Raw genomic sequence first — 27,194 nt, forward strand, 5'->3', positions numbered from 1 at the left:
TCAGCCAAGTAGTTTTATTTAAGGCAGAGGTGGGGAAAGGCTGTGCCCATACCCTTTTCCTCCTACCCCTCAGTCCTAGCCCAGGTCCAGAACCTGCTGGAAAGGCTGACAAGAGGCTAACAGGAGGGTGGCAAGGTTATGGACCCTGACCTCAAATCAGCTTCCTTTCAGCTGTATCCACACCCTGAGGATTTAGGGGCCTCTAGATCACACTTAAGGGAAACACAGCTTTTCTGGTTCTCAGAAGGGAAAGCTGGGGGCGGGTAGGGGGGGAGGGGGGAAGGTGCCCAGCATCTGCCCTTCCATGGAGACCCTGGAAATCTCTAGAAGAGAGCAGCCTTCACAAGGTAAGGGGAGGGCCGGCGAGGAATGACTGTCAAGGGTGGAAGGTCTTTGCAGTGCAGTCGGGCGGGCCCGGCTGTGCCCTCACACAGGGTACGGGTTGTCCAGGACTGCCACTCCAGCCGCCACACCGCCATCTGCGTGCTCGATGGCTTTGGTTCGAAGCAGATGTCCCACGTGCTTGTTCATCACAAGTGTCTTTCCCTCCCTATAGAAACGGGGGCAGGAGACACACAACTCCATCACCTGGACTCAGCCCTCAAACCCAAGACCTTCCTTGGCTCCAGCTGAGCAGTACATGGGTGACTGACTACACCTGAGACAGTGCTCGGATTTCTGAATCAGATTTGGGTTTGCATCCTAGCGTGGATATTATTAGCTCTGTCTTTGAAGCAAGTTACTCAGCCTTTCCAAATATCAATTTCCTCAATTTAAAACAGGGATAATACCTCTCACTTTTTAAGATCGTGACAAGGTTTAAAGAAAATCAGAAAAGCATTTAGCATGACGCCAGGCTCACATTTCATCTTCTGTAGCTCTAAGTTTCCTTCTCTAACTCTCTCTCAAGATGGCGGTAGGGGGTGGGGAGGAATTGGCAGGCAGAGATGCTGTAAGTGGAATGGTTGGAGGGGAAGATTATAGAGAGGGCAGGCTCTGGTGGGGATCATGGTAGGATCTGGCATTCCTTCCTTGCTCTGTTCTTGGAGTGAGTATTTTGCAGGAAGTGATAATGAGGGACCAGAAACTGTTCTTACAAATTCTCCAGCTGTCTTCTTCCTGATTCTTTAGTGTTCAAGTCCAAGCCCAGGGGCCACTCAGCTTTTCAAAGCCACAGCATCCCAGGTGCCCTGGGACTGGACCTAAACTTTTCTTCCCTGGGGTCTCCTAGTCCAGGGTTATATTGTTAGCCATCTTGATATCACTTTCCTTTATAGTTGCAAAGCACTTGTCATCTGGACTTCATTTGATAGCCTTGTGAGGTAGGCAGATCTTAGGTCCTTGGCCTCATTTACTACATAAGGAAACATGTTGCTTGGCTCACCTGACATAGACCCCGAAGATGCCCAGCTCTGAAATGCATTGGATCACTCGGGCAGGGCTGCCGGGTCGTAGTAGACAATTCCTAAAAGGCTCGGGTTCGATCTTCTCCATGAGGATGTAGGAGGCTCTCTCCTCACTGTCCTTCAGCCGCTCCAGGGCTTGTACCATCTCCTCCCCGTATAGGTTGTTACCTGCAATTTCACTAACCAGTCACCCTGGACCCTCTGCCCACCTTCTCTACCCTGTACTCCCACTTCTAGGGCCATGTGGGCAAGTCAAGAGCATCAGTTCCTGACAGCAGCTCAGTGAACCCAGGGCAGGCTTGTTCTCCAAGGAGGAAAATGTCACCCTAACAGGAGAGCTCTTACAAAAGCAGACACACCTCCCACCATACCATCCTGCCCTGGTTCTCCTCTTACCTGACTATGGCTGTTCCTTCTCAGCCTCCCTGACTGGCTCCTGCCCCTCTTAAATGTTGGGGTTTCCAAGGAATCATTCCTCTACCCTTGATCTCTCCTCCGTGTACACACTCTTTTTCAGGGAGATCTCTTCCAAGGCTTCATCTATAGCCTATAACTTGTTAACTCCCAAATCTCTAGCTAAAGCTCCCTGCTCTAAACATCACAGATATCCCAGGGCTACCAAATCCAACTCAGCATGTCTGAACAGAGCTCATTACTTCTGCCTGGGTCTGCTCCTCCTGGGCCCTTCTACACCCAATCAAGTGAAAGGCATTCCCGAGTCACTGATGTCCTCCCTGTCCATTACCTGTCACTAACTCAGACATGGCTCTTCAGTCTGTACTCCACACCGTCACAAGCTCTGGCCCAGCCTTCTGCATTGCTCTTCTGGACAACTATACCTGCCTCCTCTATGGTCTCTCCACCACCAATGTCTCCCCACATTTCAGGATGTGCTCTACCATGGCTGAAACACGGATTCATCATGTGTCCCTCCCCTCCTTTAAACTTGCTAATGGCTTCCCACCACCCATAGGATAAAGCCCAATTTCCTATGTATATTCAACATCCTTTATAATCAGGTCCCAAGCCATCTTTTCCAAACCAAATCATTCCCTCTCCCACCTCCCACACTGCACTCCAGCCTCAGCAGTTAACTTATTAACCTCCAAACATACCACACTTCCATGGACCAGTGGAAGCCTATGCCTGAGGTTGCTCCTTCTGTATGGAATGCTCTTCCCCCTTTTCTACCTGTGATGCCTACCTAACCCTTAAGGCCAAGAAAAAAAAAATCATCTCTGGATCCATGAGGCAGATATGATCCCTGCCCTCAAAGAGTTCAAACCAGGCAGGAAGGTATCCAACCTCCTGATATGCCCCTTCCTGTGCCCCCACGGGCACCTCAGACTATACTTGCTCACACCCTCCAGTGCTGGTTAATCACATTCTGTGGTGCTTGGGTGTTTCTGTAGTGCAGAGGCCATCACGTTTGCCTCACACATTCTCTTGTGCTCCACAGCACGTGATCACAAGGTCTCCCATGACACTGTCCAAGGTGGGAAACCTGTGTCAGTTCCTCTCATGTCCCCTGGAGCCTGGAACTGTTTTCACAGCAAGTGCAGGTCAGCACTGGTGACCTCCTGCAAGCCCCTTCACAGGGGCTGCAGCCCCGCAAAGGGGGCACCACCTACCTCCACCCTCTCTTTGAGGCTTTAGCACAAAGCAGCTAGGAGCAGCAATGGCCTTGGTGATAGCCTGGTCCCCTTCTTCACCCTGGTAGGAGGCAAGAGAGTAGTCACTAGCATCTAAGGCCAAGAGCACAGAGCCAAGGTCCTGCCGGTTGTGCAGAGCAGCATCAGAGGAAGAGCAGGAAGAGGAAGGGCCATAAAGCCCCTTAGGCTGGATGCTACTATCGGAACAAGACAACCCCAGTGAACCCCCCTCTATCAGGGAGTACTAGGTTTCTCTGGCAACAGTTCAGGAGCAGCCCGAGGCCTGAAAAGCAGGTACAGATACTCCTCAGTTCTTGCTGTCTACCTCAGCCCCATTCCCTGATTAGCATCCCCATTTCCATCTTTGCTGAGGGAGCTTACAGTGGATTCCAGCCCCGCTTCCCAGGGTTCCAGGGGACCTCAGAGCATCACTGACTCAAGTCCAGCCCAGCGCCAGCTCCAGCCTCCCCAACACATTGGGCTCTGGGTCCCCAATACTGAGGAGGCCTGAGCCGGGAGAAGTGGGCTGTCCACGCACCAGGTCTAGTGAGTAGAGGCCAGCAAAGGTGGCACGGAGGCGGGCCACAGCCTCAGGCTGCCCTGGGAGAAAGGACTCCAGCACACCCACTCTGCTCAGCTCCTGCTGCACCTTCTTGGTCCCGGCCAGCTGGGTGGCAATATCCGGGCACTTGACAGCACATGACCTCTCCAGGAGCAGGCGTGCTTCCCAGTTCTGCAGAGTGAAGAAACCAAATGGAATTCTACTTTGACTTTGGCTGACCTTTAATGACCATCTATCAGGTGCCAGGTATCCTCACAGGCATCACCTCCCACAGCCCTTGTAACACACTTGTGAGGCAGGTGTGGCCTCCTCCTAACATGCAGGGTTCTTGCCCTTGGGGAGCTCACAGCCTAGCACGATGACACGTGACTAAAAGGGGAAATGACAAAAGGTGAAAGGGTGAACAGAGGATGAGGAGGCTTGAAAGGGGAGGAGACACTTGTTGATGAGCTCAGCTTCCTGTTGTACTACAAATAAAATACAAACTGCTGTTCTTGTCCTGGAAGGGGATCCTGTAAGGATACATTTCTTATCTCCATTTCAACTTCATTCCAGGCCATCCCTTCACCCCGCTTCCACCTTCCAGCCAGACAGGTCTGTCCGTTCTCAGACACAAATGTCATGTCTACCTCAGGGCCTGCATTTGCTGCATTTCCCTCCGCCTGGGATTCTTGTCATTTTGGCTTTTCTAATGGATGGTTGGATCCTTTTCATCCTTAAGTCTTGGCTCAAAGTCACCTTCTCAGACCACCCTATTTAATATGATTTCTCCATAATTCTCTATTGTTTCACCCTGTTGTTTCCCCCAGCTAGGAAAAAAAAGAACAAAAACTTTTTCTACTTTTGTTTGCTTTCTGATGACCATCCCCCTGAGCACACTGTGAGCTCCACAGGAACTGGACTCTTGTCTGGCTCTCATTTCCTGTTGTATCCCCAGTGTTTAACACAACGCCTGAAGCTTTGCAGGTGCTCAGTAAATATATTGCTGTTTAACGAGGGGAAATCTGAGAGAACAGGGAGAGTGACAGGTGAGACTCAACAGGGAAGAGGCACTCGGGTTAACAAAGTAATACGAGCAAAGGTCTGCAGGTGAATAATCGCAGGACGAGCAGTCTGGTGGGCCAGGAGTTCAGGGTGTGAGAGGCAGGGAAACATCAGAGGGCCATGCCCCACTCCCCGACTCTAGCCCCTCTTCTAGGGCACCAGAGAGACAGTCTGTCCTTGACTCCAGACCACAACAAACTGCCCACAGCAGGATCAGGGCCAAAGCCAAAAGAGCAACACGACCACCCCATGCCACTCTCACCCCCACACGTGATGTCCCTCCTCTGATGCTCACCTGCAGCACCTCTGCCTGGTCTTCATCAATAACCGCAGACACTTAACAAATAAGCTAGTGTTCTGGGTAGAGCTAAAGGTACCCTGCATGTCGGAGATAAACCCAGGGAAGTACCCCATGTGGAAAGGAGGGAAAGCAAAACTCAGAGATGAGCAGGGGGCTTGCTCACCATCTGCTAGCAAGTCACTAAGCCTAGTGGATTTCTCTCCATGTCTAAACCTGGTCTGAGTTTCTCAGTTCCCTAAAAATGTTCTCCTTGCGCATTAATTTCCTTCCTGTTAACTCTAAATAAAGTTTTCTTTGCCCTTTCCCTCAAGCCCCTTATCCTAGAATCTGGATCCATTTTTCCCAATAGACAGTTTCTCTCTTCTCTAGTCAGCAAGTTCTTACCACTAACCACTTTCTAGAGGAAAGGACCTTCTATAGAGCTGCCACCTCTGTGGAGCTGCTCCCTGTACAAGCTGGGCCTCAGAGAGGATCTTACACTCAAAGAATTATAGATCTGGAAGGACCTCCCTCAGTTTTCTAGTATAGTCCCCTCAGTTTACAGAAACTGAGCCCAGAAAGATGCAGGATCCTGCCCATGGTCACCCAAAGGTGGAGTCAAACGCTCAGGATCCCCAGACTACTGCTCATGGTATTTTCTAACTTATTTTCTCCTTTACCTTCTCCCAACTGAAAGAAGGGCTTCCTATTAGCTTCTCTATGCTGTGGATCAGGGGCAGGAGGAAGAGACTGATATGCTAGGAAAGACACTGGACTGAGAGTCAGAAAGTCTGGGAGCTCCCTGTGGGACCTTAGATAAGCCCCTACAAATCTTAGTTTCTCCATCTATATAATGGGGATAATTATACACCTCATACGGTGTAAGGATTAAATGAAACAGTAGATGTGGAATGCAATTTTGAAACTACATGGTAAGATAGTAAGCTAAGGTGATATCATTAGTGTCCTTAGTATGAATGGACAGCAGATAAAAACTTTTGGATGCAGATAAAAGAGAAAAAAGAGCTGGCAAGAAGGAACTGGTCAATGGTGCCGTGAAACTGGTTTGCATTGGCTAGTGAGAGCTGATTGGGCCCATCTCTTCCCAATTCTGTTCAGAGATGTTAAGTTGGGTAGCTTTGAAATTGGTCGTGATGGGAGTAGTTACAACAGAAATCAGCAAATGCTATAAATAAGGGCGTGCCTCCCCAGAGAGATTATGGTTACATATTTACCAGCATAACCCTAGAAACTAAGGTGAATGGCTGAAGCGTTGTGGATTCGGGAGGATTTAGATTCTGGCAGACGGTGTGTGTGTTTAGGGAGTGAGAAGTAGCAAAAAGCTTGTGGGAGGAGAGGAAGTTCCCCAAGGAAGAACTGAAGCCAGGGCCCAGAGAAAAACCCAGGTTGTTCCGATCCTTGTGTGGGTCCCAATGGTGGGTCCCAGGAGGCAGAGAGTGGGCTAATGGAAAGCACCAACCTGTAGGCTGTAATGGCCTGGCATGTAGCCATCCCGGAAGTAAACCACAGCAATCTCCTGGCCCTCCCTAGAAGACAGGATGGAGAAAGCTGCTGTTAAACGAAAACTGATGTGTTCAGTGGTTCAGTCTGCTTCAAGCTGCATCAAAACGCCTTTGACTTCTTTGAAAGTCAGCCCATGGGGGTGGCCTGAACAGGGATTCATTGGAAGCATGAAGTAAACACCCACACCATCAGTGCTTCCACTAAAAACTGGAAGGGGAAATGCTCTCCAATAATTCCAGATCTAGAGTCATTCTAGGAAGGCTGCAGGGGAAAAAAAAAAAAAAAGAAGGTGACCAGAATCAAATTAGGTAAACTTTGAAAAAGTGGGCTCAAAATTACTGAGCAGCAGAATCATATTGCTAGCAAATCACACTTGTATTTACACTGCTTCAGTTCAGTTCAGTTCAGTTCAGTTGCTCAGTCGTGTCCGACTCTTTGCGACCCCATGAATCTCAGCACACCAGGCCTCCCTGTCCATCACCAACTCCCGGAGTTCACTCAGACTCACGTCCATCGAGTCAGTGATGCCATCCAGCCATCTCATCCTCTGTCGTCCCCTTCTCCTCCTGCCCCCAATCCCTCCCAGCATCAGAGTCTTTTCCAATGAGTCACCTCTTCGCAGGAGGTGGCCAAAGTACTGGAGTTTCAGCTTTAGCATCATTCCTTCCAAAGAAATCCCAGGGCTGATCTCTTTCAGAATGGACTGGTTGGATCTCCTTGCAGTCCAAGGGACTCTCAAGAGTCTTCTCCAATACCACAGTTCAAAAGCATCAATTCTTTGGCGCTCAGCCTTCTTCACAGTCCAACTCTCACATCCATACATGACCACAGGAAAAACCATAGCCTTGACTAGATGAACCTTTGTTGGCAAAGTAATGTCTCTGCTTTAAAGTAGCTGAAACCAGGCTGAGGTTTTTTTAAATGGTAGCGGGGTGAGGGTGGGCAGATGCAAAATACGAATCTAGTTAAGCCACAGACTGTATTTTGGAACTTCTTCCCCTTTTCTTTATTTGATATTGTTTGATATATCTGGAAAGTAAATTAATGACTTTGTTTTGTTAAGATAAAAGCACATTTCGAAAACAGTTAAGTGTGAATTCCCTGGCAGCCCTGTGGCTAGGACATGGTGTTCTCACTGACAAGGGCCTGGGGTTCGATCCCTGTTCAGGGAACTAAAATTATTCCAGCTGCATGGCATGGTCAAAAAAAAAAAGGAAGAAGAAAAAAGAAAAGAAAATAGTGGTATTGTGAAATGCCAGGAGGTTCTTAATTTTAAGAATCACAAATTTCCAGGTCTAAATATGTGATATTAATACTAAAGTCACCTGGTGGACTTCTCTTGTGGTCTAGTGGTTAAGAATCTGCCTGCCAATGCAAGGAACAGGGTTTCAATCCCTGGTCCGGGAAGATCTTACACACACACACCATAGAGCCCATGCTCCACCGTAAGAAAAGCCACTGCAGTGAGAAGCCTGAGCACAGCAATGAATAGCAGCCCCCACTCGCTGCAACTAGAGAAAGCCTGCGAACAGCAACAAAAGACCCAGCTTAGCTAACAATAAAATAAATATCAATCTTTAAAAAATTAAAAATATAAAGTCAAGTCACCTGGTGGTGGCCCATAAAGGGAAGCATGCGGCCTGGCTTAGAGCACAAATCCAGGCCCCTTGAAGTCTTGCCTGTGACCTCAGAGAAGCAACTCCCAGAACCAATCAAAGAATGAGCTGGCTACTCCTCTTCCTCCTTGACCACCAGCCCAATTGCCCACGTCCGACTTGACTAGCCAAGAAGGGCAAGAAAACTTTGAGGAGCCCAGAGGCATATGAAAAACAAGGCTATCCAGAATGTCAATAGCTCTGATACAACCCTCCAGAAGCAGAACTAGGCTTCTCCAAAACTGCCTGGGATGGTGGGATATTTTCAGTATTTGCCCTAAAATTCAGAGAGAAGGAAGCAAGCCATCATATCTCCCAGAAGAAAGGGTCGTTAAGGGGAAGAGGGCGGCAGGATGAGTTTCCCAAATTAGCCCTCTACTGGATCCTTGGGAATGCTCCTTGGACACTTACATAAATAGTCTTCGGTCTTGGTCTAGAGACCCCTTTTCAGAGACATCTTCGAACCTTCGTCGGATTACATGGATATTCCTGAGAACGAAGGGCAAGGGTTAGAGAGACTGGCTGCTCTGTTCTGACTGGCTCTCTGCAACCCAGGGGCCACACACATGCAGGTCTCCCCTCCTTTACTTACCTGGCCAGTAGCTCATTCTCTATGGCACGCTGGTCAAATATGTTCCTTTCCTTCTCTTGAGCAATCAGTAGCACCTGAGCACTGGGGAAAGAACACGTGTGGCCCCAGGTGACCCCATCCCACCCCCCTCAGCACTGAGAATGAGAGCACAGCTTCCCTGAAACAGTAGACATTCTCTCATCTCAGGACGGCCTCAGGCACAGATACCTGAGGCTACAACACATTATTTCCTGAAAGTAGAAAACGTGAAACAAGGGAGATCTCTTTGCTCCTTCTCCAGTAGGCAGATGTAGTAATGTCAATGTTCCGTGCAAGTTAAAATTTAGACTTAAAACCATCTCAAAAACCCAAGAGGGCTTTTTCTTAGAATTTAACATAATGATTCTAAAATCTTCTGGAGGAGTAAAGAGGTAAGAGTTGTTTAGTAGCTAAGCCGTGTCTGACTCTTTTGTGACCCCATGGGCTATAGCCCACCAGGCTCCTCTGTCCATGGAACTTCAGAAGAATATTTTGTAAGAGAATAATGGGGTTTGGGGCTTAATGACCCTATTATTAGACTGTGAAACATATAATAAAACAAGACCCTATTACTAGATTGTGAAACATAAAACAGTGTGTGGTTCTTGAATAAAACACTAGAATAGCTCAGCAGAATCCTATAGAAACTCTAAAGAGCAAATTATGAATAAGGCCTTGTTTCCCGGGGCCTCCCAACATTTCTGTGTTGCACGTGGGGCCATGTTTGGCCCCACAGTATTAACAGGATCACTGGGGCTTACCTGGTCTCTTCCTTTCTGCTTATCCACATGTTTCTTAAAAGAACAAGAGCTCAAGGACTCAGGAAAATGGTACTGCCAAAGAATTGTCTGTCTGATTACCAATCAAGCTATTTTCAGTTGTCAAAGACAGGTCCAGTTCCAGCCAGACTCTCTTAGGGCCAATGCTTAGCAGTACCAAACTCCATTTTTGCTGTAGCTGTACTGCTCTGTGCCCAAGGCTTCTTGCTAAGACTCTTGAAGAGTAGGCAGACTTGGCTTAGGATTCTAAATGTGGATTTCTGACCTACTGTACTTGGCCTCTGTCTGTCTGTCTCTGCTTCTCTCTCCCTCAGCTAAACCTCTTGGGCTACACTTTGCCTAACTCTTCTCCACTTAGCTAAAACAAGGTCCTGCTATGACCCCTCTCCTAGTCGGCCTGAAATCTCTTGACTTCAGACCTGATATTAAGCTGAGTCTTGGCTTTGAGTTGGGTGTCTGAGAGACAAGCTGGGTGCTTTCAGAAGCCATCTTGCCTGGAGAGAGTCCTAAGGGCCAATGACCTTGCTCTTAACTTTGTAGCCTGATCTGCTCTGCTCATGGGTGGGAATGTGGCACTTGGCCCAGGCTGGCCAACCTCCAAGAACAGGCGGAGGAGGGAAGCTGTAGGTTAAAATGGAACTGCATGCTCTGGTTAATGAAGTCAGCCTGCTCTGCTGCTGCTAAGTCACTTCAGTCGTGTCCGACTCTATGCGACCCCACAGACGGCAGCCCACCAGGCTCCCCCGTCCCTGGGATTCTCCAGGCAAGAACACTGGAGTGGGTTGCCATTTCCTTCTCCAGAAGTCAGCCTGCCCCCTGCCAAATAATGGGACTCAGACTCAAAAACATTCTACCTCTTCCTGCCTTTAGTTCTGATAGTCTGCTGGGAGCAGGACGGGGAGAGTGTTCAGCTAAGGAAGGCGAAGTGGCAGGAGCTTGTTGACTGGGAGTGGGCACCCTGACTCCCAGTCCTGCCAGGGACCTATGGTACACCCTTGGATAAGCCAGTTTCTTCCCTTGGGCCCTGATTTCCCCATTTATAGGTAAGAGGTTGCCAACATAGGTCGTAGTTGCCAACCTTTATATTAAGAATCATCTCTTCTTATCCCTACTCATTCTAACCACAGACATTGTATTTTGAAAGTGTTCGAATAAATGTCTAAATTGAAATCACAATTCATTTTCCAGGCTTAATTTTTTTAAATTCTTTTTAAAAAGTATGAGATATTATTCATGTTTTAATGCCATTCTCCCCAATCATCCCTCCCCACTCTCCCACAGAGTCCAAAAGGCTGTTCTATATATCAGTGTCTCTTCTGCTGTCTCATATACAGGGTTATCATTACCATCTTTCTAAATTCCATATATATGCATTAGTATACTGTATTGGTGTTTATCTTTCTGGCTTACTTCACTCTGTATAATAGGCTCCAGTTTCATCCACCTCATTAGAACTGATTCAAATGTATTCTTTTTAATGGCTGAGTAATACTCCATTGTGTATATGTACCACAGCTTTCTTATCCATTCATCTGCTGATGGACATCTAGGTTGCTTCCATGTCCTGGCTATTATAAACAGTGCTGTGATGAACATTGGGGTACACGTGTCGCTTTCAATTCTGGTTCCCTCAGTGTGTATGCCCATGCGGCTGCATGTTGATGTATGGCAAAACCAATATTGTAAAGTAAAAAAAAAAGTAATAATATAAAAAATAAAATTAAATTAAAAAAAATAAAAAAATAAAAATTTAGTCAACTCAAAAAGAAATATTTTAATAAAGTAGTAAAGGTAAAAGCTAAAAAAAAAGTATGAGATAATTGACAAAAATTCATCTGCTCTACAAATGCTTGCACCTCAGTTTTTCAGTCTATCCTATGGGACCATTCCTCTTAGAAGGAGGTATAAGAATGGGAGTGGAGGATTCTAAATTCAAGCCCAATGACAGCAGTAAGAAGTAAGAGCTGTTATTGGGGAGACAGACAGAAAAACCATGAAGATAATGAATAAGAGCTTAAAGCCTAATAGCTGGGTTATTAGCACAGGCAAACAGCCTCTCACACCTCTCGCTCTAAGCAGCAGCTTTGCCTTACATCAAGATGTAGTCAGTGACAGTCATAATGAATGACCTGGAGCCAACAAGAAAAGATTAAAGTATCATCAAAGATTAAATTATATCACCTCTTACTTAAGAAGACCAAAATTCCAGTAAAATAATTTTGACATGCCAAAGTGTAAGCTTCTGTTTCAAGAAAAATTCCCTCATTTCCTAATGACGTCAGGCAAAGAAGTTACTGTATCCATGAGTGCTGAATCTAAAGCAAGATTCTGTTGCCACTTCTTTCCCTTACTTGGCTGAGCCGTAGAGCTCCCAGGCTTTGGCAATCCCCATGGCCAGTCCCTTGCTGGGATTATTGAAGAGGATCTTGGCAGCTTCTTTGGTCTTACCCAGGACACTGAGAACATGTCTGTTGAAAAAGAGATGTCTTAGCAATTAGATGGACCTTGAAGACTCTTCAGCTTGTGACTCATAGACATTTACTGGAAGATTACTTTGAGAATCAGCTGAGCACTAAGAAACATACTATCGGGATGCCCTCGGAGGATCCACCTCAGGCTGGAATGTGCTGGGCTGCCCTAAGCCTGGCAGCTGGTGTACACACCAGAGGAGCCCTGAGACCCTGTGTTTCCACTCCACACCAGCCTCCCAATGAACTGAAGCCCCTTTCCCTGAGCCCCACATGCTGTCTGGAATCCTGCTACAGACTGGAATCACAGAAACCTAGAGCATTACTACTGACTAGATGTGGATGCTACTAGGGTCCAGCCTTCAAAAGGGAAGCCCCTGTTCCCTCTCTGCCTTGGACTCTGACCTCCTTTCAGGTCTCTTTCTTACCTCAGGGCCCTCACAGATATTGTTTCTTCTGCCTGGAACAGTGACTTACACAAAGAAGGGGCAGGATGATTTGAATCACAAAGTCCCTCCTCTCTCTGACATACCAAGACCTAATTACAAGTGGAAACTGTGTTGTGAGGTGGAAACACATGACCCAAGGCCGAGGAGGGTACAGTCTTGGAGATCCTGCCCCCACCTGTGATTGTAGGCTCATCAGGCTGACACCTCACCTGTGTGCCCAGGACTGCCCAAGGGACTCACCGATGCACAGCTGGGGTCCGGGAGGCTAGGCCCCCAAAGCTGGCAGAGATGGTGTTGATTTCAATCTGTTTCAGGGCTGCGGAGCCATCCGGATTGCACTGGAACATGTAGTCTGAGCGATTCAAGCCCAGGAACACGGTCTGGGGGAAAAACTGAAGGCTTAGGACATTTGCCCAGGGGCTGACCCCGAGGGCCTAGCCACAGAGCTGAAAGGTACCGTGAATTGTACACAGAGATTAGAGGGGCCAGCTAACACTCCCACACCCAGTGGAATCATTCTTCTGGTCATCCCAGGATTTGGCTACTAATGTATAATGGGGACCGATGAGAGGCAGATTCCCATGAGCTCAGTGACTAGGCCAAATTTTTCTGGTAAAGAGAGAGAGAGAGAAATGGGAAGGGCAGGTCTCATCTCAGACCAGGGTGAATGGAGAATGGTTACCTGGGCAATGCCTTCTTTTAAGACTTGCTTGTGGATGTCAAAGAGACGAGCAGTAAAGCTGTCTCTTTTGATGGTGCTGGAAGAGGAAGCAGGGTATTTTCTAGGCTACATGGGACATTAAAGGCCAAGGATTTCCACTATTTCCTGAATCCTCTCTAGGTCTACTGGCCCAAATTTGAATACCCACACCAACCCCATAGAGAACAGTAGTTTAGAACCCAGCTCTAGAGCCAGATGACCTGGGTTCAAATCCCAGCTCTCCCACTCACTACTAGGCAACCTCAGACAGTCGCTTCACCTCTATGTTTCAGTTTGGTCATCTGAAAAAGGAAGAGAAATATAAATTTATAACATAGCGCTGTTGTGGTTTAGTCGCTAAGTCATATCCGACTTTTATGACCCCATGGACTGTAGCCCTCCAGGGTCCTCTGTCCATGGGATTCTCCAGGTAAGAATACTGGAATGGGTTGCCATTTCCTTCTCTAGGAAATCTTCCACCCCAGGGATCGAACTCACATCTCCTGTATTGGCAGGTGGATTCTTTACCACTGGCCTACCTGGGAAGCTTAACATAGAGTTGTAGTGAAGAGTAAATGAGATATTACATACATAGAACTGAACATAGAGTGTGGCCCCAAGAATTCTCAACTAGCACACACCATGACCATTATGTAGTTGGTAAGCTTTCTAGGTGACCTAACATTAACTCTCTATAGCTTCCCCTATATTCTGATATCTCCCAGGACAAGTCCTATCCGCCTCTTGCTTGGCAGCCTTAGATTAGAAAATAGCAGTTATGCCTGGTGCCTCAAAAGATTTTTCTGACTCTAGCTAAATATCCTCATTTTTTTCTTCAATGAGTCCTCATAGGAAGCCTTCCATATCTGGGTCAGATACCCTGATATGCACTCGCATAGCACTGTGGACCTCTCCTGCATAGTGCTACCTACAGTTATAATGTTCCATTTTATTTGTGTGATGGTTAGCGTTGTCTCTCCTGTTTGACATGTCTGTGTTGGCTCATGCTCATGGACAAGTGTGCTGCTGTGACATGGTACATGACGTAGAACCCATCAGTATGGTTTTCTGGAGCCTTAGGAAGAGACACCCACAGGTAAGTAACTTGTTGCCTCTCGAGATTCAGGCATGAATTTCTGCGTATCTGCTCAAGCCTGACTCTCAGGCTCACCTTGCTATAGGGTACCCACTGAGCCCATGGAGCTCAGGCCTGCCCTGAAGTTCCTCTGGTCCCCATCAGCTCTCTCAGGGGGTCTCCCAGCCCCTGGTAAGGAGGAGAGACACCAGCTGGGCTTCTGCCTCTAGCAAAATTGAGACACATTTACCCTTTTTTGAAGAGATGCTCCCCTTCAACCCCAGGGCCTAGGCTGCTATTCCAGCTGTGATCCTGGTCTTTTCTCCCTTATAAGCTAGGGTTTGTGTGTATTTTGGAGGAGAAAGTAATAACAAAGGCAGGGGTTGCAGAGTTGGGCTACAGGGAAAGTCTCACATGTAACTGCAGCTTCAGGGTAAAGGTCAAAAATCAGGCTGCTCATATTTCTCCACAATCCAGAGTCACAGGTACAAAATCTGGGCCTATCCTGAGAAAGACCTGAGGAAAATGTACTGGAGAAGTTTGTACACTCATGATTCAGTGGATTTTTAGCTCCAAGTCAATGGTTTCCAGGGGCTTCCCTGGTAAAGCTCAGCTGGTAAAGAATCTGCCTGCAATGCAGAAGACCCCAGTTCGATCCCTGGGTTGGGAAGATCCCCTGGAGAAGGGAAAGGCTACCTACTCCAGTATTCTGGCCTGGAGAATTCCATGGACTATTCCATGGGGTTGCAAGGAGTTGGACACGACTGAGCGACTTTGATTTCACTTCACTTTAATGGTTTCTAAACTTCTTACCTTTATGAACCCTTTTCCTATTCACCATCACACCAAAATGCACATTTTTAAAAGATTTTGTGTTTAACAAAATAAAGTTTTTTGATAAATTAATCAGACATGCAATTATATTTATGTGCGTGTATATATGTGTATTCTCTATCTACACACATACACATATAATTCTAATTTCATTCTAAAATAAATGTCCATTGCCCCAGGGCCTCAAGGGAAAAAAGAAGTTAAGGGAGAAGAGCAAAGAGGGGTGGATGGAATGAGCCATTTCAGGGGTTCTGTATCCTCATGAACTGAGCATGGCCCAGTTTGCACCCCATCTCATCCAGAATGAGAGGCCTGAGGTGACAAGAAACAGCCACTACTTAAGTTGAGTAAAAAATCTGACTTTAAACCCAATAACTCCTCCTGCCCTCTATTTTCTCTAAAACTAGGCTGCATGCATGCGTGCTAAGTTGCATCTGACTCTGCGACCTATGGACCGCAGCCCGCCAGGCTCCTCTGTCCATGGGATTCTCCAGGCAAGAATACTGGAGTGGGTTGCCATGCCCTCCTCCAGGAGATCTTCCCAACCCAGGGATCAAACTCGAGTCTGTTATGTCTACCTGCATTGGCAGGCAGGATCTTTACCACTAGTGCCACCTGGAGAGCCCTGACCTTCTCTAATTCCAAATGGAAATTTCAGTCTTCAAAGCAGGGGGGCAGGTCACAGGTCAGAGACTCACAGAATGTCAGCATTGGAATGGATCTTAGATTTAGGCCAACCTCCCTTATAGCTCAGTTGGTAAACAATCTGCCTGCAACACAGGAGATCCCGGTTCAATTCCTGGGTCGGGAAGATCTGCTGGAGAAGGGATAGGCTATCCACTCCAGTATTCTGGCCTAGAGAATTCCATGGACTATACAATCAATGGGGTCACAAAGAGTCAGAAATGGTTAAGCAACTTTCACTTCCCCATTTTACAGATGAAGAAATTGAGGCCCAGAGAAAGAAAGGGACTTGTTTGAGACCATATAAGCAAGTGGTAGAGCCAGGGTTAGAAGCCAGCTCTCCTGACTTCTATTCCATTAATTTTTCTATCTCTTGGGGAGTACCTGTCCCTCACCACAAAGTCACTTGCCCAGGTAATACCTCATGAGTCCCAGTCTTCCAGTCCCTTAGCTCTAGCATCTCCTGCCCACCCCACCCCCTCTCTGCCCCCCTCCCCTCCGTACCTGGAGAGAGTCTGCTCCAGAAAGACAGCGTTTTGGCTGACCGCATCCACCAGGAGGTTGAAGTCCGCCTGCACAGCATAGGCCTGCTCCAGCAGGGCACTTGGGACCGGTGAAGGGAAGAGTGTGAATGGAGCATAGCTCACCACCTGATCAAGGAGAGAGAGTGGGCATGGGTAGAACGCCTGTGAATGTGTTGTCTCTCTGCAAACACAACCCCATGGAAAGTGTGCCCCATATTACTGAAAACACACAAACTACAGAACACTGGTTACCTCTGAGAAGGGAGGGAGAACAGGATGAGGAGTGGGAAGTAAGAGAACTTCTAGACTTTGTTTTTGACCAATCACTTCTGATTTTTTTTAATGTAAACAGATAAAAAATTACAAAGTCTAGACAAATAAGCGAAAAAATTATTGAGCATTGACTGTATGCTCAGTACTGTTTTAAATACTTTACATGGATTCATCATCTAACCTTTTGAGAAAGATACTATTATTATCTATACCTACTAAACAGATAAGGGAACTAAGTCTCAGAGAGGTTAAGTAACATGACCAAAATTATACAAGGTTATTAAGTGAAACTGGGATGTGAACCATGATGGTTATAAACAACCACCACACCCACACCCACACCCACACCCACACACTTCTCCTGGTGGGTTCACATCCGAGACAGTCCCCTTGCCTTCTGGTTGAGGGAGAGAGAGAGTCCCACAGGTACCACTGTAGCAGAAGTGGACTCTGGCCCCCAGAGGAGAAGCCAGGGATGGTTTCCCCCCACTGTTGGAGATGGTGACCCAGGTTGCCAGGCCTGGAATTCATTCAGCTGCATTTTGAGTTCTCTGGACTTTGGCAGAGTCAGGAAACCCAAATACCACCTAGAATACTATTTTTAGAAGGGGATAATACATTCTGAGATTTCCAACAACAAATGAATTATAACTTGGGAAAGAGAAGATGACTTTGTGACTTATATTATGACTTTGTGCTTATATTATATTATGAAGCATTACTGAGTCTAACCTATGAGTTAGTATCAGTTTGTCATTATGGTAGTATAAGTTAACAGTGTTTGAAGTTGCCATTTATAAATTTATTTTAAAAGTATTATTTTGAATAGATAATACAAACACATAATATAAATTCAAAAGACATAGTGAAAAGCATGTCTCACTCTCACCCTGTTCCCAATGACCCAGTTCTCCTCCCCGTGGTATACTCATGCATTCATGATCATGCCTGCATGCTCAGTCATGTCTGATTCTTTGCCACCCCATGAAAAATGATATACTAATGCACCCCACTCCAGTACTCTTGCCTGGAAAATCCCATGGACGGAGGAGCCTGGTGCTACAGTCCACAGAGTCAGACACGACTGAGCGACTTCACTTTCACTTTTCACTTTCATGCATTGGAGAAGGAAATGGCAACCCACTCCAGTGTTCTTGCCTGGAGAATCCCAAGGACAGGGGAGTCTGGTGACCTGCCATCTATGGGGTCGCACAGAGTCGGACACGACTGACGTGACTTAGCAACAGCAGCAGCAGTGTCTCACATACCCTTCTAGACTAATGTGTATGTATACATACATATTTTCTCTTTTTTTAACACATGCAAAAGCATATAATATGTACATTGTTGTGTCCTTTGCTTTTAAATATTTCAAGGCATTTCCAAATACATTCAAGTAGAACACTTTCACTATTTTCAGTGGCTGTATAGTATTCAATTCTTTGTATAAACCATAATTTATTGAATCTAGCCTTCTAGTATGAACATCAAGGTGGTTTCCTTCTCTTCCCCTCCATTACAAATAGATGCTTCAATAAACATCCAGGAATATACATTCTAGAAACATTAATGAAGGAAATAGAAGATGATTCAAAGAAATGTAAAGATATCCCGTCCTCTTAGATTGGAAGAATTAATATTGTTAAAATGGCCATACTGTCCAAAGCAACCTATAGATTTAATGTAATTCCTATCAAAACAACCATGATATTTTTCACAGAACTAGAACTAATAATCCTAAAATTTATATGGAACCATAAAAGACCCTGAATTGCAAAGCAACCCTGAAAATAAAAGAACAAAGTTAGAGGCATAATTCTCTCAGACTTCAGACTATACTACAAAGCTAGAGTAATCAAAACAGTGTGGTGCTGGCAGACAGACAGACATATAGATCAATGGAGCAGAAACACAGAGCCCAGAAGTAAACCCATGCACCTACGATCAGTTAATCTAACAGACATATAGATCAATGGGACAGAAACAGAGAGCCCATAAGTAAACCCACGCGCCTACGACCAGTTAATCTAACAGACATATAGATCAATGGGACAGAAACAGAGAGCCCATAAGTAAACCCACGCGCCTACGACCAGTTAATCTAACAGACATATAGATCAATGGGACAGAAACAGAGAGCCCATAAGTAAACCCACGCGCCTACGACCAGTTAATCTAACAGACATATAGATCAATGGGACAGAAACAGAGAGCCCATAAGTAAACCCACGCGCCTACGACCAGTTAATCTAACAGACATATAGATCAATGGGACAGAAACAGAGAGCCCAGAAGTAAACCCACGCGCCTACGACCAGTTAATCTAACAGACATATAGATCAATGGGACAGAAACAGAGAGCCCATAAGTAAACCCACGCGCCTACGACCAGTTAATCTAACAGACATATAGATCAATGGGACAGAAACAGAGAGCCCATAAGTAAACCCACGCGCCTACGACCAGTTAATCTAACAGACATATAGATCAATGGGACAGAAACAGAGAGCCCAGAAGTAAACCCATGCGCCTATGACCAGTTAATCTACAACAAAGGAAATAGGAACACACAGTGGGTAAAGATGGTGTCTACAGAAAACGGTACTGGGAAAGCTGGATAGCCAAATGTAAAACAACGAGATTAGACCATTCCCTCAGACCATATTCAAAAATAAACTCAAAATGGTTTAAAGACCTAAATATAAGCCCTGAAACCATCAAATTCCTAGAAGAGGACTTCCCAGGTGGTGCAGTAGGTAAGAATCTGCCTGCCAACGCAGAGGACATGGGTTTGATCCTCAGTCCAGGAAGAGTCCACGTGCTGCGGAGCAACTAAGCCTGTGTGCCAAACGGCTGAAATCTGTGTGCTCTAGGGCCTGCAACAAAGAGTCGCCCCCACTCTCTGAAACTACGGAAAACTGTTGTGAACCAATGAAGACCCAGCCCAGCCATAAATAAATAAAATTATTTTTTAAAAAGACAAAAAAAACTCCTAGAAGGGAACATAGGTGGAACACTTTTGACATAAGACAAAATGAAAAGACAACCTACACAAAAGGAGAAAATATTTGTAAATGATATGACTGACAAAGGGTTAATATCTAAAATTTACAAACAGCTCATACAGCTAAATATCAAAAACCAAACAACCAATCAAAAAATGGGCAGAAGACCTGAATAGACATTTCTCCAAAGAAGACATACAGATGGCTAACAAGTACATGAAAAGATGCTCAAGATCGCTAATGAGAGAAATGCAAATCAAAACTACAATGAGATATCACTTCACACCTGTCAGAACGGCTATCATCAAAAAGACTAAAAAAGTAACAAATTTTGGAGAGGATGTGGAGAAAAAGGAACCCTCAAACACTGTTGGTGGGAATGTAAATTGTTTCAGCCAAATATGAAAAGCTAAAAATAGAACTACTGTATGATTGAGCAGTTCTACTCCTCGATGGCTATATATATCTGATGGGAATGAAAACACTAATTCAAAGAGAATTATAATCCTAAAGCCAGAGGCAGAACGTTTACAGTATCAGTCTGCCTTAGGTGACAGTCATTCTCATTCACTTGGGCCTCAAACCAGTTATTAAGTTTGGACTCTCCACCAGGCCCTTAACTAGGTTCTGGGCACACAGAGACAAAAAGAGATGTGGCTTGGCAAAAAAAAAAAAAAAGATGGTGGCAACTTTTTAGCCACTAATGGGGATAATTATAAGGTATGTGTTAAGTCACAGAAGAGTTTGTCTAACACACTTCTTTGTGTAAAAAAATGGGAAAAAGGAATACATACATATTTTCTTGTTAAGAGTAAGGTAATAAAGAATAAACAAGAATGCTGAAACACAGGTTGCCTTTAGAGCAGGAGAACTGGGTGGTTAGGGAATGTGGAAGGGAGGACTGAACTGTAAACTCTTGCACCTTTTGAGTTTCAAACCGTGAAAATGTCTTGCTGCTGTGCTAAGTTGCTTCAGTCGTGTCCGACTCTGTGCAACCCCATAGACGGCAGCCCACCAGGCTTCCCTGTGCCTGGGATTCTCCAGGCAAGAACACTGGAGTGGGTTGCCATTTCCTTCTCCAATGCATGAAAAGTAAAAAGTGAAAGTGAAGTCGCTCAGTCGTGTCTGACTCTTAGCAACCCCATAGACTGCAGCCTACCAGTCTCCTCCGTCCACGGATTTTCCAGGCAAGAGTACTGGAATGGGGTGCCATTTTCTTCTCCGAAAATGTCTTACCTGGTCACAAAACAAATTCTTTTTAAAGGGATGAGATTTTTTTTGTTTGTTTGTTTTAAGATGTGGTTTAGAATAAGCAGTTCTACTTTTATGTATCAACCCTAGAGAAACATTCATACAGGTGCCCAAACAGGCATGCATGTGATTGTTCCCTGTAGGGCTTTATGGAATCATAAAACATGAGAAATCACCAAAATAGCCATCCGTAAAGTTAAACTGTGATCCATTCACACTTGGAATGCTATGCATCAGAATGAAGGCAGTTGGAAAGAGCTCTAAGGCAGATTGCTAAATGAAAAACAAACATATACCTCATAGAATAATATACGTGATCCAGCTTGTTTCTTAAAAACTATATATAGTTGACCCGTGAACAACAATGGGTTTGAATTGCACAAGTCCACTGATACATAATTTTTTTCCACAGTAAATATTACAGTACTACATGATCTAAGGTTGGTTGAATCTGTGAATGCTGAACCTCTGATACAGAGGAACCATGTATATGGAGGGCCGACTGTAAGTTACACGCGTATCTTCAACTGTGCAGAGGGCAGACACCTCTAATCCTCTAATCCAATGGTCAACTGCATTTATTTATATATGTGCATGCTAAGTCTCCTTAGTTGTGTCCAACTCTTTGTGACACTATTGACTGTCCACGGGATTCTCCAGGCAGGAATACTAGAGGGGCTTGCCATGCTCTCCTCCAGGGGATCTACCCGATCCAGGGATCGAACCTGCATCTTCTGTGTCTCCAGGATTGGCAGGCGGGTTCTTTACCACTAGTGTCACCTGGGAAGCCCTTCTTTATATACTTATATATGTATATAAATGCACAGAGGAAAACCTGGAAGGATATACCACAAACCAATTACAGGGAAGGTAGTATGACTAGGGGATCTTAAAAAATAAGTTTACTGGACAAGGTGCTTCATGTGAATTACCTTCTAATTCTCTTACCAACTCCATAAGGTAGGCCCCATTATTATCTCTTTTTTATATTTGAAGAAACTGTAGCTGAGAGAGGCTAAGTAACTTGCCTAAGTCACAGTTTAAGCTCTTCATTTTATTTTTTTTTTCCTCTTTTTTTTTTTTATTTTATTTTATTTTATTTTATTCTTCCAATTTTATTTTATTTTTAAACTTTACATAATTGTATTAGTTTTGCCAAATATCAAAATGAATCCGCCACAGGTATACATGTGTTCCCCATCCCGAACCCTCCTCCCTCCTCCCTCCCCATACCATCCCTCTGGGCCGTCCCAGTGCACCAGCCCCAAGCATCCAGCATCATGCATCGAACCTGGACTGGCAACTCGTTTCCTACATGATATTTTACATGTTTCATTGCCATTCTCCCACATCTTCCCACCCTCTCCCTCTCCCACAGAGTCCATAAGACTGCTCTATACATCAGTGTCTCTTTTGCTGTCTCGTACACCGGGTTATTGTTACCGTCTTTCTAAATTCCATATATATGCATTAGTATACTGTATTTATGTTTTTCCTTCTGGCTTACTTCACTCTGTATAATAGGCTCCAGTTTCATCCACCTCATTAGAACTGATTCAAATGTATTCTTTTTAATGGCTGAGTAATACTCCATTGTGTATATGTACCACAGCTTTCTTTATCCATTCATCTGCTGATGGACATCTAGGTTGCTTCCACGTCTTGGCTATTATAAACAGTGCTGCGATGAACATTGGGGTACACGTGTCTCTTTCCCTTCTGGTTTCCTCAGTGTGTATGCCCAGCAGTGGGGTTGCTGGATCATAAGGCAGTTCTATTTCCAGTTTTTTAAGGAATCTCCACACTGTTCTCCATAGTGGCTGTACTAGTTTGCATTCCCACCAACAGTGTAAGAGGGTTCCCTTTTCTCCACACCCTCTCCAGCATTTATTATTTGTAGACTTTTGGATCGCAGCCATTCTGACTGGTGTGAAATGGTACCTCATAGTGGTTTAACTTAAAGTTGATTACTCAGCTTAAAGCATGATGCTTTTTAATATTACAGAGATAAATTTAGAGATAAATTTTATAGCTGCTGCTGCTAAGTCGCTTCAGTCGTGTCCAACTCTGTGCGACCCCATAGACGGCAGCCCACCAGGCTCTGCCGTCCCCGGGATTCTCCAGGCAAGAACACCGGAGTAGGTTGCCATTGCCTTCTCCACTGTGTGAAAGTGAAAAGTGAAAGTGAAGTCGCTTAGTCGCGTCTGACTCGTAGCAACCCCATGGACTGCAGCCCACCAGGCTCCTCCATCCATGGGATTTTCCAGGCAAGAGTACTGGAGTGGCTTGCAATTGCCTTCCCTGAAATTTTATAGAGATACAGATAAATTTAAGAGATAAAATTAAGATAAATTAAGATAAGACCAGGGCTTCCCTGGTGGCTCAGAGGTTAAAGCGTCTGCCTGGAATGTGGGAGACCGGAGTTCGATCCCTGGGTCAGGAAGATCCCCTGGAGAAGGGAATGGCAACCCACTCCAGTACGCTTGCCTGGAGAATCCCATGGAGGGAGGAGCCTGGTAGGCTACAGTCCACGGGGTGGCAAAGAGTCGGACACGACTGAGCAACTTCACTTCACTTCACTTCAAGATAAGATAAATTTATCTCTTATAGAGATAAATTGAAGCTACTGGAAAAAAAAAAAATAAAGCAAAAGAGAAGTGGGCTTTAAGTCCAAAGGAACTGCCTCCAGCCTAGCAGGGGCCTTGTAGGATCTAAGCTGTGTGGTCAGTGCTGAGAAGAGGGGTCAGAGGCTTACATGAGAGGAGCTGGGTGCCTGTGAGGTCCTCAGCAACACACCCTCAGCCAGAGCCCGGTCCACAGCCTGCCTTGCTAGCTCCTCCAGCTGCTGTTCATCCTGCAAGAGGCTCCCCCAGCCGGTGGCCATCCCAACCTACAACAGAAGGAGAGAGGAGGGCTTAGTGACAGATGGCCTGGGGCCCAGCAACTGGCAGTGTGGTACAGGGAAGAGAACATTGGCTGGCAGCTCTGAACAACTTCCATGAGTGCAAAATGGAAAGTCTGACAAAGCATTTCCATTGACAGTCTCTCTTTTGAGTCCTAATACAATGACAGCATTATTCTCCCAGTAAGGAAGTGGAGGCTCAGAGAGATGAAGTGACTTGCTCAAGATAATGACTAGCAAGACCTGGACTTGAACCCAGGTCTCTGAACTCCCAGCCCAATGCTTTTCATTGGAGAGAGAGGCGCTAATGTCATATATGAATGGGACAAGTTCTTTCTCTTCCCAGAACTGCAAGTTCTCTACCTGTGAAATAAGGGGTCTGAACTAGGCCATAGTTTCCAAACCGGCTGAATACTCTACAGAGTTTGGAAAAGAATACAGATCCTAGGCCCTGCTAGAGATTCTGATTCAAGAGGTCTAAGCGGAGGGAAGAGCTGAACCTCTCTTTTTAAAATAAATATTCCTGGAATGGGAACCACTGCAACATATTGTTAATTCCCCTTCTAGCTTCAACAACCCACGTAGGCAGGTTTCAAATAAATTATGCAAGAGTGGGGGAAAGGAGTCCTCTGCGGAATACTATTAAATGCAAATAAAGTGAACCCCTCCCTCATACTAACCAGAGGCAAAACCACTAGCAGGAAATGATGACATTCCTTGTATGGACATCTATCATCGCAGAACCAAACACAGAAAACATTTCTGAGAAGTCATATTAGCAGGATAGGAATAACTGAAACCCAAGTTCCCAGTGTAATAGGAGTCCCACTGGCTGCCACAGACACATCGGGTGAACCAACTCACACTTTGACACTCACTGACTTTGCAGCAGGCCCAGGAGTTTAAGAAGATCGGAAAGAAAAATTGTGGACAGAACACAGCTGCTCAGCTCAGTGGTCACAGGAAGAGAGCTGGAGAATGACCTCCATCATATTTGGCTCCATCCCCCACTCCCCATGACAGAACTGGTGTTAAACCAATCATGAAAGTCTGTGGGCCTCAGCACAATGCATTGAAAGAATGAGCATGTGATTTCAAAAGGGTCCTCTCAGGTGAGACACAGATAAGGGCAGTCATAGGAGAGAATGAAACTCTGGGGTCAGTCAGATGGGTTTGAAGCCATAATAATTCCTTCTTTTATAAATAAGGACAGTGTGTCGATTAAATGAAAAAAAAACCTGTGTGCAGTGCCTTAGCAGTGTTCGGAGTTTTATATGTGGGAGCTTCTTTTCTGGCTGTACCCATTTTACAGTGAGAATACTTGTCAGAGGTAACGCAGCAGCCTTGTGGCGAAGCCAAGACTAGCACCTGTGACTCTGACTTTAGAGCAATGGAACCCTCCAGTAGCCCCCATTTCTTCACAGCTCTGGGATTCCAATCTCTGCCTGCTGTTGGCCTTTGGTTTAGCTGGTAAACACTGACTGGCATTTAATGCCAGGACCCGGACTCAGGATGCAAAGAAAGATAAGACAAAAATAATTACTATGAAAAGTACTGACCGGGCCCTTTCTCATTCTACAGTCTCAACCCTTCTTGTGGCTTTGTTTTGTTGATGACATCAAATCTGTAACTTCACTATAGTGCTTTTCCTGACCTTCAAAGGAGAATATCCAACTGCTTACTGACAGTCTCCATAGAACCAGAATAGAATGTATTGTCTGCCATAAATCTGCTCCCGCTCTTGATGAACCCCACCCAGGCACCCAAAGTGAAAGTCGCTCAGTCGCATTGGACTCTTTGCGACCCCATGGACTATACAGTCCATGGAATTCTCAGGCCAGAGAAATGGAGTGGGTAGTCTTTCCCCAGGCACCCAAGCCTTGTATATACTTCTTGCCTACACCCTTTCTGCCCCAATCCTGTGGATTCTAAGTATATTGTACTCCTTGATTTCTTTCCACTGTTAGCAACCTAATTCCAAAGACCGCCATCTCTCCCCTAAGCACTGAACAGGTTCGGAGTGATGTATCTTCAGGACACACCAGCTTCTCTCCCGCTTCCAGGCCTTGGCATTTGTTTCTTTGGGACAATCCCCACCCCTCCCGACCAGCGTTCACGACTTAAGTTTCAGAAGCTGTCCCTATTCCCCGCCCGGGGCTTCCTTCTACAGCTCATTAATTTTCCCAGTACAGTAAGGAATAGGGGTCTTGATCACTTCTGTAGCTCCAGCCCCTACTACTGAATTCGATGGGTGTTAAATGAATGAATGGTGAATGAATGAGAAGCTGGAGCCCGATCACCGAAAGCTTTAACACGCCCGCAAGAAAACCCGGTCAGACTTTAAGCCAAGGGCCAGGTCAATACTTGCGGGAAGCCGGGGCCAACAACACGGTCTCTTGCCCAGGCTTGCTCTACCTCCTGGGCCCGCTTGCTCTCAGTCGGGGCAAAGTATGGTTCTAAACCCCCAACAACTCCGGCTCTAGTCTCACCGGCATCGGGTCCCCGACACCAGCCCGATCTGGAGTCAGATCTGGGGAATCTGGAATCAAGAAGCACCAGCCCCTCCCCCTCACTGGACAGCAGTTTCCAGGTCCCTGCCATGGGTGTGAGCGGCAACATCTCCCGGCCACCGGGGTTCCGATCGCTGACCAGACCCCTCCCGCCTGTCCTCCTCCCGAAGAAACGTGACCCTTTCGGGCCGCCGTTGCTGTGCCCCAACCTACTCTTCCGTCGTCCAGCCGCGTTCCTTACTCTGGCCTCAGACGCCTTTACCCGAGCTTCAGGGGGCGGGGCCTCGAGGAGACCCAACGCGCTTGCGCGGACCGACCTGGCAGGGCTTAAAGAGCAGGGCGGGGAACGAGGCTAGTGCTTGCGGAGCTGGACGGCGTCTGGGAGGGGACAGTCCGTGGCTGGACCCAGGGGGATGGGACCTTGGGAAGGACGGAGTGCAGAGCACGGAGGGCGTCAGAGCTGACGATGTCCGATGCAAGATGGGGGAACCCGGTAGCCAAAATGGGACAGTCACTACCTAGGGGACACACAGTTGATTGTGGTAGGTGTGGTCATAGAGACCAGAGAGAGACAGAGACCCGCACAGGGTCCCCAGAGCATGTTGAAGGCTGAGCCAGTGTTGGAACCCAGGCTTCTGTTTTCTACTTAACTGGGTCCCAGAAAACAAGACCCGATTTCTCCAGCCATAGGGCAGCTTCAGGAAAAGCCTTAATGGCAGAAGCAAAGTAGTTTCTCATTTTTCCTGTAGTTTTAAAGTTAGGAACTTTGAGGGTGATCCAGTGCTTCACAAAATGTCCGATATCACTTACACCAGAATCTTCTGCAGTTTTGTTTTTTTTTTTAATGCAGATTTTTGATCCCTATCCTTCCTCACCCCTTGGCAGCGCCCCAGTTCCTTTAACTGTTCCTTCTGGGTTGTGATAGGTTCGTCTCAGTCTGAAGCACCTGATATGAAATTTAATTAAACTGAATTTATCCATCTAGGCTCTGGAGACGGAGAAGGCAA

The 27,194-nt window shown here is 46.1% G+C and overlaps 1 protein-coding gene across 3 annotated transcripts; it reads right to left on the reverse strand.

Moving 5' to 3' along the window:
• Positions 1 to 26,500, reverse strand: GSS (glutathione synthetase). 3 transcript variants are annotated; one of them, XM_061437364.1, is made up of 13 exons: positions 26,401 to 26,500; positions 23,531 to 23,665; positions 16,227 to 16,372; positions 13,112 to 13,187; positions 12,670 to 12,809; positions 11,864 to 11,980; positions 8,716 to 8,796; positions 8,535 to 8,612; positions 6,425 to 6,491; positions 3,597 to 3,791; positions 3,038 to 3,119; positions 1,385 to 1,574; positions 1 to 550 (listed from the first exon to the last, which is right to left on the reverse strand). In XM_061437364.1, exons 2-13 carry the CDS (start codon positions 23,657 to 23,659, stop codon positions 427 to 429), a joined length of 1,425 nt encoding a protein of 474 aa, XP_061293348.1. In that variant the 5' UTR covers positions 23,660 to 23,665; positions 26,401 to 26,500; the 3' UTR covers positions 1 to 426. The 3 variants fall into 3 exon arrangements, with proteins under 3 accessions (XP_061293348.1, XP_061293350.1, XP_061293347.1); XM_061437366.1 differs by having other exon boundaries at positions 26,429 to 26,495; XM_061437363.1 differs by lacking the exon at positions 26,401 to 26,500 and adding an exon at positions 26,167 to 26,387.
• Between the last annotated feature and the right edge of the window lie 694 nt (positions 26,501 to 27,194).

The sequence above is a fragment of the Bos javanicus genome, chromosome 13 (genome assembly GCF_032452875.1).
Source record: "Bos javanicus breed banteng chromosome 13, ARS-OSU_banteng_1.0, whole genome shotgun sequence".
NCBI classification, from domain to species: Eukaryota; Metazoa; Chordata; class Mammalia; order Artiodactyla; family Bovidae; genus Bos; species Bos javanicus.